The sequence below is a fragment of the Panthera pardus genome, unplaced genomic scaffold (genome assembly GCF_024362965.1).
Source record: "Panthera pardus isolate Hobbes unplaced genomic scaffold, ASM2436296v1 HiC_scaffold_17, whole genome shotgun sequence".
Classification (NCBI taxonomy): Eukaryota; Metazoa; Chordata; class Mammalia; order Carnivora; family Felidae; genus Panthera; species Panthera pardus.
The window spans coordinates 26,684,636-26,698,729 of record NW_026526732.1 but is presented as its reverse complement, the minus strand read 5'-3'; the positions used below and the strand labels follow the sequence as shown (position 1 = coordinate 26,698,729).

The 14,094-nt window shown below is 37.7% G+C and overlaps 1 protein-coding gene across 7 annotated transcripts in view; it reads right to left on the bottom strand.

Annotated features, from left to right (window-relative positions):
• The window catches only part of REPS1 (RALBP1 associated Eps domain containing 1), an 87,890-nt gene that overhangs the window by 36,698 nt on the left and 37,098 nt on the right, over positions 1-14,094 (bottom strand). For 6 of the 7 annotated variants that reach the window (XM_019420433.2, XM_019420429.2, XM_019420426.2 and 3 more), the window contains exons 2-6: positions 3,777-3,900; positions 2,059-2,255; positions 1,785-1,938; positions 875-999; positions 191-353 (exon numbers count right to left, since the gene is read on the bottom strand). In XM_019420433.2, the coding sequence (XP_019275978.1) occupies positions 191-353; positions 875-999; positions 1,785-1,938; positions 2,059-2,255; positions 3,777-3,900 (763 nt within the window). The remainder of the gene's footprint in view (positions 1-190; positions 354-874; positions 1,000-1,784; positions 1,939-2,058; positions 2,256-3,776; positions 3,901-14,094) is intronic. The other variant, XM_019420430.2, reaches the window with a different exon arrangement.

The following is a 14,094-nucleotide window of genomic DNA, read 5'->3' as shown; positions in this document are numbered from 1 at the left end:
TGGGAAAAGGTACCCTTAACACGTGTGCACGTCATGTTTTTGTCTCCAGTGATTATCAGCTTTTTAGACACACAACTTGAGAACTGATTTTCTTTATAATCTCTGACCAATAAAAACCATGCCTTTGAGATTATGAAACCGAGACTTTGTCCTGTCCCATCTACAAGAATTTCTGTTTTTAACAACTCACCTGGAATAAATCCGTTTAGATCAGGCTGAATGGTTTTAAATTGATTTACATAATACTGTCTTTGTTCATCTGTTATTTTCCAAGGATCATCATAACTACTGGATTGCCTACGAATTTCATTGGCAGTTGTAGCTGATGCTACAGTTCGTACTGTTGTCTGGTCCTGTAATGAAACATTTTTTTCCTCAGTACATTTTCTATCTGTAATGATTATATGGGCCAAGATTGCTAGGTTACTCATCTTTGAAAATAAAACTTACTTTCTGTGGATGTTTAAAATACAAGAAGTCTTCACAAACTCATCAGCAAACCACATATTTGTTATAATCAAGTTACTGAGTGTTTCTGCACGATGATTATATAAGTGCGTAGAATGATAGCAATATGTAAGCAACAGAAAGTTATGAAAAATGTGCTAAGAAAGCCAAGCAAATAGGAGATATTCTTAGGGGCAGACAACTTTCAAAATTTCACTGAATAATTAGAAAGAAAATCAGCCCAAACTTTTAGTGAAACATTCCAATGAGAAGAGACTTTAAGAAAAGGCACAGAGCAGAGTTCTGTGTTCTGTAAGAGGAGTGAACTTGCATTTATCAAGTGTGCCACAGCAAAATATGAAAACAATGACCGCAGCAATACTCTGAATGAAGCAAATAAAAATGCAATACCAATAAAATGTCACACCTGGACAGAAGCAGGATGCATGGTTAAAAGAGTACTGGTTGGTGGAGTATCTGCAAAACTGACCCAGTTTTCTTGTGGTGGAGGTGGAGAGTGCCCTGACCACACTGCGTCACCCGCAGAAGAACCTAGGGGGAGAATGGTACACATGCCGACTCACTTTTGAAGAAAAGCCAACCGTTTTTAACCAGAGGTTTTTAATTGTAACTCACCACATACATATTATAGAAGTGTTCTTTCCAACTCTAACTCTGAAGAAATGTTAACAATTTCCAAACTGAATCTCTTCTGTCAGTTTAAAATTGTATCTCAGGATACCTAGGTGGCTCAGTCAGTTAAGTGTCCGACTCTTGATTTCAGCTCAGGTCATGATCTCATGGCTTGCGAGATCGAGGCCAGTGGGGCTCCGTGCTGATAGCACAGAGCCTGCTTGGGATTCTCTCTCACTCTTTGTCCCTATTCCCCCACCCCCCTCTCCATGCACACACATGCGCGCTCTCTCTCTCAAATAAAATAAAACAAAAAAAGAGCCTTAATAAAAAAATTGAAAATGAATAAAATTATACCTCATTGAAATTTTTTAAATTGTTATTGTGTGCTTTCCTTGTCAATACTGGAGCTAATGTAATATATACCTAATATTCTGGGAAGTAATTATTTACCCATTTCACCTTCAGAGCATCTGATATTTATCAACTTTGTCTAAGAATTATATGTATTAGGTAAACGCAATTACCATTGTTTAAACTGATGCATCTGCCTACAAATTTTCATGGTTGGCTTTTGCTTCTAATTAAGGCACTTAATTTATAATTAAAATTATCTTGGAGGAAACTCTGGAAGGAACATCATCAAGCTTCCTTTAATTTACAACCCTTAATAAATAACTGTCTTCTAAAGAATTGTAAAATACCTGATTGAGCTTCACCAAAGGGAGACCAAAATGGCCCAGGTCCTGTAAGTGGCCTCTCGCTATTTCCCCCACTGGGGTGACGGTTGTGCTTCCTCCATGTGTGTGGAGAAGTTGGTGGGGACTGTTGTGGTGAAACGACTGGGGATGCAGGTTCCTAGAAAGAATATTATTATTATTCTAAGACTTAAATTTTAATCAACAAGGCACTCAATAAGTTTTAATGTGAACATCTATACAGCACATCAACCGATAACGTTTATGTGCACATGATTACCTGCTGATCTGCAGACGTACGAGGCTGGACAGGGTCATGGCTTACAGATCCCTTTTTCACTTGCCCCCTGCCAGGTGGTGGGGGAATTACACCAGAATAAGACCCTTGATTTTCAGAATCTGAAGAATATGAGGCTGCATGACGAGATTCCTGTTCATTCTTTGAAGCAACAAATCTCGGCAGAGGAAGGTCCTTCACTGTTAACCGCAAAAATAATTATTACTTTAAAAGAAAAAGGGGCACACATTAAAACTGAAATACGAATTAGACATTAAAAAGAATCTTTGTAAAAACTGATACAAAACCACAGACACATGTTTATCACTACATTTAGACCACCTCCCTTACACTGTTTATGGAGACTCTAACCTAGAAAGTAGTAGCAACACTAAACTGACCTTCTTAAACTGTAATAACTGTCCTGTCTGGCTCTATGCTTGCAACGGAGGCTACCAGATGCCAAGGTCACTGATAGTAACTGACAGTTAGGATCTGAACCTAGGTCAGTCTGACCGGGAAGGCTAGGCTGTTTCTACTCATACTGATTCTCTTAAGTAAGATGCTAGAGCTGTAAGTAAAACATAGAAAATGTCACTAGATTGAGACTAGATTAATCTAGACATTTTCATGGCACAAGTTCCTGAAAATATTTTACTGTTCACCTGCCAACGACACAGCACAAGGCATCATATCTATCCGTTTTAGTCTGGCTTATGACACTTCTACAGCAAATATCCTACATTCAATTTTAAACAGAGAAGAAAGAAGACAGAACTTCTTTGCAGGTCAATCATAGCTCATACTTTTAGACTAGAACAAAACAGTAGCAGACTTTTTAACACAAAGTACACTTCCCTCCACTATGATTATCTGCATTTGCCTTGAAACTCCACACTTAAACCAAGCTTATTCAGGATGTAAGTAAAAGAATTCAAAATTACCTGAAAAGAATATACACTCTCAGTTCTAGAAGAATGATGTGTGGCAAACCAGAAGTCCACAATGAAAAGCTCACACTGACTAATAAACTGAGCTGGTGCTTAAAACTATTTATAAAAATTCTAACATTACAGAAAACCTCAAGTGTTCTCTTTCCTCTTTTTTCTATGACAACCAAAGAACTGTCTGCATTTAAGTGCCTACCTTTACAGAATTTCCACTGACTTGGGCATCAATAAGCCTCCAAAGCATAAAAAAACAAATTATCCTAGGTGATACTTATAAGGCAGCCAGATGTCTGTAACCAGGTTTTAGTCTGCCAATATTTTAATATTGTCTCTATCAGAAAGTTTTGGTTAATAGTTTCTAGTTTCAAGTGTGTATAGCTTTCCCACACAAAACCCCACAAGTATAATGCTATTTTATACTCAGCAGAAAAGAATATAAGGAAGGCATATAAGAAAATGCTCACTACAATTCATCATTTACTTTGATAAAATTATTCACCTAACCTCTTTCTAAGCAATTTTTAGTGAATTAGTTCTGAAAAATCATCACTTTTAACAATTTTTATATTATCATCAAATATGTATTAAGTACATACATGCCATAACAGATTTAGGAAAGAGATACTTTTCTAATATTCGCAAATGAAAAAAGCATGGTAGTGAGATTAAAGCCGTGACACTTAGGGTCACAAATGCCACTAAAATATCAAGAAGACTCAGCAATTCTACGGACTTTATTTCATTTCAGCTACTAATGTACTCCATATTTACCTGTATTTATACTTTCCACTCTTAAAGGGAAACCAGACTGGGCAACAGCTACAAGTTTCAAAGCAATGTAGAACTGACTTCTTCCAAAATAACCAAGCCTCGTTGCACCACAAAGCTCCATAATCTGTAAGAGAACACAGTGTTAAATATTAATGACAATAATCCTCCAAATAAACAGGTATCTAACATCTGTTTGCAACTTCTCCAAAATACACAGCTGACACATAGCATATTACACTTACTGACAACCAACTTCCTCGGGTTTCAGGCTTAGAAGTCTGAAAATAAAGCACTGACCTTACGATATGAGGGTTATATAGTTCCCCTATTTATGTATTTATTTTTAATGTTTTTGAATGTTTATTTTTTTGGGGGGGGGAGGGGCAGAGAGAGGGAGACACAGAAACTGAAGCAGGAGCCAGGCTCTGAGCTGTCAGCACAGAGTCCGACACGGGGCTCGAACTCACAAACTGCGAGATCATGACCTGAGCCGAAGTTGGTAGCTTAACTGACTGAGCCACCCAGGTGCCCCTATAGTTCTCCTATTTAGAAAAATCTATGTGATACACAATTTTATTTTATTAGAATTACTGTGTTTGCTCAAGAGTCGTATTTTTCAGAAACCAGGCACCATCCACTCTTCATACACACTGTACATGCAACAGGGCCAAAAGTCCCTGCAACTAAAAGATTACTATGCAGCCAGTTAAAGTAACAGTCATAAAATGACACAGTAAGTGGAAAAAAAAGCAGGATATGTAATTTTAACCACACAAACACAAATCTGAAAAGAACCAGATATACAAAAACTCTATCGGCAGTTTTGTCAGGGGAGATCAAGAGTAGGGTTTTTTTCTCTAATTTCCCAGATTGTATTTAATTGTGGTTATATTACTTTTCTTTAAAAAAATTTTTGTTTGCTTTGTTTTTTTTTTAAAGCATGAAGGTCTTCAAGGATCGCCACTGACCATTAGGTCATTCAACAAGTATTCCTAGACTAGCTACAAGTTAAGTATCCGACTAGAAAGAGAATTTTAGGTTATGAGATTTAATTACAACTCCAAAAGCTGGAGTAATGTCTACTGTACAGACATTATACTCTTAAAATAAAATAAGCATTAAGTATCCTTGTCTCACCTTCTCAAAAGATACACATTCCACACTCCTGTGGAGCGTATTTGGTCTATTTTTTTTCCTGAAACACTCAAAGACCAAGGTACCTAGTGGTTACGGGTGAAGTCGGAAGTATTTATTAGAATTGCAAAACAAGCACCTACAACAGTTCAGCAATGTGTCAAATCACAATAACAATTTGTTTAAGCACACAAGAAGACATTTTTCGTGTGATTGATCGGCAAATGGAGGAAGTTCCTGATTCTGCCACTAAGGGGCATCACTTCTGTATAAATTTAAAAGGGCAAGGAGGATAAGGAGGCAGATTCATATCAGCCGACTATGAGGAAAAGAAAGAGTTGAGAAGGCCACACAAGCCTTGAAAGGTACGCAGGCATTTTGTTAGGATCACCACCCCTATCCACTATCCTTTTCTGCCCACGCGCCATCCTGTAAGGGATCATTACATATCTTAGCTACTTTTGCTTATAAAACAAACGTAAAACATCTAAAATACGTCCTTGTACGTATGCTAGGTAAAGGGACGACCTAAAGGGAAATTGCATGTAGTTGGTTTGTTTATCCCTGTTATGTGCGTTTCAGGTGCCCATGGGACAGTCAGGAGGAGATGCCCAGGGAACAGTAAGAAATGCAGAGAGGGTGTTCAGAAGAGAGCACTCTGCCGAGATGTGCTTCACACCTGGGAACCAGACAACAGGCGATGACTGAAGCTGAGGGAGTAAATGAATAAGAATGTAAGTGGAAAGACAAGTACAAAAAACAGGTTAGGATGCTTGACTCTCAAAGAAAGTAAGTTTAGAAGGGTAATCTTGTTTCTCCTAAGTCTCGGGGCTAGTCAGTGGAAGAACTGGCTCTAGAAGCCAGGTCCTTGGATTCCAAACCCAAAGCTCTTTCCAAGGGACTAGAGGGTAGTGGGGGGAGGGGGGGGGCTGGAGGGTAGGAGAGCAAGGAAGGATTCTACCTTTCTACTATATCAGGCATAACAAAATTTTAAGAGTTGATATATATCAAACTGTCCCATCAGGTCACAGGACGGAGGTTTTAAAAGGGGAGATAAAAGAGCTCAAAGGCAAAATATGTGCAGTCACTTCCCTATGATTGATCCTGGCCACGACACCTAAAACAAACTCACTTTGTAGCCCAAGTCAGGCATATGTGTCACTGAGGACTATGCTTCCAAGCTACCCCAATTGGAGAGACCACAAATCCTTGAAAGCAGCAGAGGAGGAAAGAAGCTGTGAATACAAATTTGTTAACAATCTCTGATGAAACAGTATCAGGTCTGGTTTCTCATCACCATCTTGTGAATGCAACAAAATTTGTCTCTAAGGAAATTTTTAGAATAATTCCTAGAAGCAGAATGCTGGACCAAAATAGAAGTACACTTAAAAATGCATTTGTGGGGTGCCTGGGTGGCTCAGTCGGTTGGTTTTGGCTCAGGTCATGATCCCAGGGTCGTGGGATCGAGACCCATGTCTGGCTCTGCGCTGAGTGTGGAGCCTGCTTAAGATTCTCTCTGTCTCTCTCTGTCTCTGTCTCTCTCTGTGCCCGTCTCCCCACCTGTGCTCTTTCCCTCTCTCCCTCTTACAAAGATAAAAAAATGTATTTGCTATCACCAAGTGCCTTTCAAAAAGGTTATTCAAATTTATTCTCCCACTATCAAAATGAGTGTTTCCTTATCTTCTTTTCTCCAGTAACCTGAAAAGGCCACTCACACTTACATGAATTTTTCTCTGACTGCTTTCCTTGCTTTAGATTTATAATATTTAAGTACCTGATAGAGTTATTAGCCCAGTCCTCAATTTTTTTTTCTTGTTTAGAATTTCCTGGACTATTCTCATATTATTTATTCCCCCAAGTAATCTCTAGAATCATTTATCAAAATAAATTGTGACTTTAATTGGAATGGTATTTTATTCATCATTTTTTTCCTAACTTTAACGAGACCACTTCTAGTATTTTGTCATTAAGCATGGTACTTGGTAACATTCTGGAACACCTTTGTTATGTGAAACTATTCAGCTAGTTCCACTCATCTAAGAGTTTTGTTTCGGGTTTTGTGTTTTCAAAGTCCACAAACAGAAGTTAATATTATTGTGTGCACTTTGGGGCAGAAAAGTAAAATATCATACTTTTTCTCTTTGGTCCATTAATGCTAATAATTAATAGAGTTCCTAACATCAAACCATCCTTTGATCCCTAAAAGGAATTCCATTTAGTCATGGTATATATTATTTTTTCAAATTATATTTATAAAATTTTAACCACAATCTTAAAATGATTTGGCCAAAAAATAACACTCCTGTATCTGAAAGGTTTGGAAGTGGTGCTGTGTTGGCTTTGTAAACACGACTAACAAGCTTTACTTTTTTTTCTCTCTGCTCTGAAATACTGTAAATAGATTTGGAATGACATGTTCTGTAAAGATTTGGAAGAATTCACCTGTGACACACCTGAGCAGGATCCCTGATGGGTGTCTATTTCTTCCATGTCAGGTGGTATAAGTTAGGTTGTCTACCTCTAAAATATTTGGTAATTGGGGCATCTGGGTGGCTCAGTCGGTTGAATGTCTGACTCTTTGATTTTGGCTCAGGTCATGATCTCACAGGGTTGTGAGATCGAGCCCTAAATCGGGCTCCATGCTAATAGTGCAAAGCCAGCTTAGGATTCTCTCTCCCTTTCTCTCTTCCTGCCCCTCTCTGGCTGGCTCTCACTCTCTCTTCTCTCTCTCTCTTTCTAAATAAACAAACATTTTTAAAAGGTAAAACATTTGATAATTTCTGGGAACATCATTTATCGCCTCCAAATTTTGAAATTTATTAGTTTGGCATTACTCAAAGTAGTCTCATTCTTTTAATTGCCTCTCCGTGGTAACTTCGCCTTAGTCTAAATTATGCATATTTGTGAGCATGACTGCACAGCTGCCTAATATTGAAAACCACTTAAAGTCCTTGATAGGGTACAGATCCCCAGATCTCTTCCATTAGATTCTAACTCACCTAGGAAACCCAGGGCCAGTTAGTGGTTGCTGGTATACTACTGATAGCTACTGAAAACCATTAAGCTTTATTTTTATAACATTGTAAAATTTACATGCTCACAGTAAAATAAATAAAATGGTACTTAAGGATATGGAATTGAAGTCCCTACAATCCCCATCAGAAGTAACAATTCTTTTCATATGTTCTTCCCATTTTTCCCACATGTATACAAACACATGAGCACGCATACTTAACGAACACTTTTTACACATATAGTCACGCTATATATGACTTTTCACACAGTATTACTTGAAGATCTTTTTATATCAGCATACATAGATCTCTTTCATTTTTTTTTTTTTTTTTTTTTACATAGCATCATGTGCATGTACCTATTACAAATTAACCAATCCCCTACTGATGGACACTTAGGTTCTTTTAGCTTTCTATTATATAAATAATGCTGTAAACATTCCTGTGCATGAAACTTTGTGCACTTGTAGAACTGTAGGACAAATTTCTAGAAATGGAATACACTTAAAAAAAATCTGTTTTTTTTTTTTTTTTTTTTACATTTATTTATTTTTGAGAAACAGAGTGAGACAAAGCATGAGCGGGGGAGAGGCAGAGAGAGAAGGAGACACAGAATCTGAAGCAGGCTCCAGGCTCCGAGCAAGCGGTCAGCACAGAGTCTGATGCGGGGCTCGAACCCACAAACTGTGAGATCATGACCTGAGCCGAAGTCGGACATTCATCTGACTGAGCCACCCAGGCGCCCCACAGAAATGGAATACACTTTAAAATGTAGCATAATGGAAACTAATTTGACAATAAATTTCATATAATTAAAAAAAAAAAACATCTTTTGGGATGAGCACTGGGTGTTGTATGGAAACTAATTTGGCAATAAATTTCATATAATTAAAAAAATAAAAAATAAAAAAAAAAATAAAATGTAGCATAGCCAAGTACTACAAACTCTGAGTGACTGTAGCATCTTACTAACCAGCACAGAATCCTGGCTGCTAGTATGAGACAGGAGAGAGGCTAAAGTTTTCATTAATTGTATTAGCTTCACAAGAATATCAATCCTAAATAGGCAGTATTGACTTCTTGTCTGAACACTCTGTTCCGTAATACTTATCAAAAAGCCACCAACTTCCAGGAAGAAAAGATAAACTAGACTGTAGTGCATTTTAATACTTACAGAGATCAATGTGGTTAGGGAATCATTCTGTATCATTTATACAGTACTTGAGCAAGTTATATTACTTTACTGTGTCTGTTTCCTCTTAGGTAAACTGGGGAAAATAATATACTACCTCTTAGGATTGCTGTGAGGATTCAATGAAACCATATTTAATAAAACACAAAAGTGTCTGATCCACAAATAATAATTATTTTTTATTCACTACCCTGATCATAATGTACTTTATTCAGTCAAGGACTTCAGAGACTAAGTCATTCTTGAAAACCACATTCTCTTGAGAGCCAAGAACTAATGCCTTTAAGTACCAAAGTGGGTTTTATTATAGTTTTTCATGAAAATTCTTCTAAAATATAAGATGCTTTCAAGCCTTCATAAGTATTTTGAAGTTCTGGTTTAAGACAATATACTGAGCACAGGAAATTACCTCTTCTCCCTTCAAAAATCTTCTTAAAATGATACTAAGGGAATAAATCCACAAAAATAAATAAAAGAGAAGGGGCAACAATGAGCAGACAGGAAATCTCAACAAATTTTAGCAATCAGAAAGGACATGGGAGTCATGCCTAAAACAGTAGGTGGAAGAAATTAGTGCCAGGAGTACCTAGGGAGACAATTTGTCCTGCAAAATTCAGGGACTCACCCAGAAATGCCAGGTATGACTAAGGGGGAGATTGGGACAGAGATTAAGATCCCTATCTCTACAGCTGCTCACAGAATATTAGCAACCAGACTTTACCCTCCAAATATAAACAAACAAAAAACTGGAAGTTTTCTCTCTAAAGAATGAAATGTAGGGAAGTACTAGGTCAGCTGATATGGATAGGGGTTGTTGCCCCAGAGAAAGGTTTCTGTTTCTAGCATTTAGCAATCCAGTAAGAGTCAGCATCTGACCCACTCCTCCCAAAGTAAGGCAGCCTTTTAAGGAGCTAAACCCAAGTACACAGAGCTCAGTTATTCTACTGCTGCATTAAATGTAAATAGATTACCAAAGATCAACAGGCAACTATGGAAAACCTACATAATGGAAGAAAACTGTCAAATTTAAAAACAAATTTAAAAACAGGGGAAAAAAAAAACTCTAAGGGAAAGATATAATTCAAGAAAGAAAGAACACTTAAAGATACTCTATTCAGTATCCTCTGCCAGATTTCAGACAATTAATGCATCCATAAAACAGGAACAGGATACTATGAAAAAGGAACAAAGAACAAGATGTCAGGAAATATACAAAGTTCAGCAGAAATACTAGAAGATAAAGAAAATTTCTCCAGAAGTAGGAAGGGGAAAGGTGAATTAGAAAATATGGGAGAAAAAAAGAGAATTAATTTGAAAGGACAAAATTTATTTAAATGAGGTCTACAAAAAATGTAGAGAAAACAGAAGAGTAATAATTAAAGAACAAGAGATTTTCCCCAAATCCAAGGACAACAAGCTTTCAGACAGAGTCTAGTGAGTGCTCCACACAACAGGTGAAAGAATTCTTCAACACATTACTGTGGAGCTTCATAACAGCAAGGATAAAACAAAGATCCTAAGAGCATCCAGAATCTGCATAAGGGAAGCGAGTAAGGGGGAGAGGTACTGATCACTAAGAAGATATATTAACTGACCTGGATTCAGACTTCTCATCAGTAACACTGAATATTAGAAAATAATAAAGCAACACCCTCAAGGTTCTAATAAAAAATTATTTTCAACCTAGAATTCTGTATCCAAACTAGCATCAAGATGATGGAAAGAACAGACAATTTTGTAGATGCAGAAATAAACAAAGTTTATCTCCTATGAACTCTTTCTTGAGAAAATATCTGAGGATGTTATTCAGCAAAACTTAGAGGCAGAGCATCCAGGAAAAAAACAGATACACAGCAAGAAAGCAGGGAAATAAAGCTGCAGGATGACAGCTATGCAATTGACCTGGAAAGCAACCAGTCCAGATTAAAATGACAGAAAGCTCCAGAAAGATTTCAGAAAAAATAAAGGGATAGAAATAGAGATGAAGGCAAACAGTAAAAAAAAAAAAAAAAAAAAAAAAAAAAAGGCAATCAAGAAAGTTTAGAGGGGGAAAGCTGTAGAAGAATGTAATCACGGGGCACCTGGGTGGCTCAGTAGATTAAAGGTCTGACTTCAGCTCTGGTCATGATCTTGCAGTTCATCAGCTCGAGGCATGCCTCAGGCTCTGTGCTGACAGCTCAGAGCCTGAAGCCTGCTTCTGATTCTGTGTCTCCCTCTCTCTGCCCCTCTCCTGCTTGTGCTCTTTCTCTCCCTCTCTCAAAAATAAAAACATTAAAAAAATAGTAACAACAACAAAAAGAAGAATGTAATCATAGTACTATATTATACTAATGGATCTGCAGTAAAAATATTTATATCTTCATAATGTAAATATATTTTTATTTTTAAAAAAATATCAGAATATATTAAACAATTAAGAATTATGATTTTAGGCGCACCTAGGTGACTCAGTAGCTTTAGGGTCTATTGATTTGGGCTCAGTCTTGATCTCTCAGTTAGAGAGAGGTCTCTCCCTGGTAAGCTCGGAGCCTGCTTAAGATTCTCTCTCCCTCTCCCTTTGCCCCTGCTCCTCCCCCACGTGTGTATGCGTGCCTTCTCTCTCTCTCAAAAAAAAAAAAAAAAAAAGAATTATGGTTTTAGAACAATGTGCAAATGTTCTCAATATTAAATATGTAAAAGTATAGCTAACAAGTTTAAAGAGAGAAGGATAAGGAAGGTGAAGGATAAGGAAAAATGCGTGGGCTTCTGGCTTTTGGTTTAGTATGTAAGAAGCTTAGAAACCAAAAAACTCCATTGTAACAAGCAAAATGTTCAACAAACTGAAAAAGCAAGAACTCTCCTTAGATCTGTAAAAGTCAGGTCACAGAGCAAACTGCTGTCCCCCTAACTGAAGGCTAACAGAAGGTAAATACAAAGAATCCTAACTTACTAGAGGTGAAACCCATCAGCATTAACCTCCTTGAAACTAGCGTCAGGGAAGGAAAGACTGAACTGTAACTGATGAATTGCTATAGGCTCAGTGAATACAAATCTGAGATAAAAACTTCAGGGGGACCTAGTTATAGGGAGACCTTTGTCATACTGTAAGTTTTACCTCTCGGAGCTCTACCGAGCTCTCACAGTGCATAGGAGAGAAAAGTCCCTCCCTGTGTGCTTCTGGCAGAGGAAAGGAAAAAGGAACCATTCTGAAGTCCACCAGAAATCCACTTGTTCTTCTCAACAAGGCTTATCCTCAAGAGAACCTACTTAACCAGAGCCTAACCCGCCAGGTTTACTGGAGCCTAACTGACCTGGACGAAGGGAAATACCCACCAGCTCTAGCCTATTCTATCCATCCTTTCCCACCTAAATGGGGGAGAGTAGAGGCAGGTAGGACTGAGAAGCAATTGCAAAATTCACAGGTATACTAAAAGACCTGAGGCATAATCTTAAGACTATAGAATGCTAGCGCCCCCCCCCCCCAACACCTTACCACAACATTACCAAAGATGTATTTATAGTAGTTCATTAACCCAGTATATCATGTCTTGGCTATCAAGAAAAAAAAAATCACAAGACATACTGAAAGGCAAAACGAATAAACAAAGAAAACCCCCCAAAACCACAATCTGAAGACAGAGCAAGCGTCAGAACCAGTCTCAGATATGGTAGACATGCTGGAACTATCAGACCAGGAATTTAAAGCAACTACGATGAATATGTGAAGGACTCTAACGGATAAAGAAGACAGCATGCAAGAACAGATAGGCAACGCAAGTAAAGAGACCGAAATTCTATGAAGAACAAAAAACAAAAAAATGGGTATATGTAAAGAAATGAAGAATGAGTCTTTGATGGGCTTTATTACTAGACTGGATGGACATGGCTGAGGAAAGAATCCTCAAAGCTTGAGGATATTTCAATAGAAACTTCCAAAACTGAAATGCAACCAGGAAAAGAAAACTGAAACCAACGAAATCTTCAAGAACTGTGGGACAACTAAAAAAAAAAGGTCAAACAAATGTGTAATGAGAAGACAAGAAAGAATGAACAGAAGTAATATCTGAAAAATAATGAGTGAGAATTTCCCTAAATTAATGCTAGACACTAAACCACAGATTCGGGAAGCTAAGAGAATACCAAGCAGGGTTAAGTGCCAAAAAAAAGTAGACCTAACACCTTTAAAAAAAATTAACTCCAGAGGCACCTGGGTGGCTCAGTCAGTTAAGTGTCCGACTCTTGATTTGGGCTCAGGTCATGATCTCACAGAGAGTTCGAGCCCTGCGTTGGGCTCTGCACAGCGGAGCCTACTTGGGATTCTTTCTCTCTGCCCCTCCCCTACTCTCTCTCTCAAATAAATAAAAATAAACTTAAAATTAATTAATTAATTAATTAATTAACTCTAAACGGATTACAGACCTAAATGTAAAACATGAAACTATGAAACTTCTAGAAGAGAACACAAGAGGAAAACCTGATGGCCTGGTATGGTGATGACTTTTTATATACAACACCAAAATCATGATCCATGAAAGAAATAATTGATAAGCTGGGGCACCTGGGTGGCTCAGTTGGTTAAGCGACCGACTTCAGCTCAGGTCATGATCTCACAGTCCATGAGTTCGAGCCCCGCGTCGGGCTCTGTGCTGATAGCTCAGAGCCTGGAGCCTGCTTCAGATTCTGTGTCTCCCTCTCTCTCTGACCCTCCCTCGTTCATGCTCTGTCTCTCTCTGTCTCAAAAATAAATAAACATTAAAAAAAAATTAAAAAAAAAAAAGAAATAATTGATAAGCTGGACATCTGGTCTTCAAAAGATAAGGTCAAGAGAGCAAGATAAGCCACAGACCAGGAAAAAATATTTGCAAAAGACTTATCTAATAAAGGACAGTTATCCAAAATATACGAAGAACCCTTAAAACTCAACAATTAGAAAACTAAAAACCTGATTAAAAAATGGACCAAATACCTTAAGAGACACCTCACCAAAGAAGATACACAG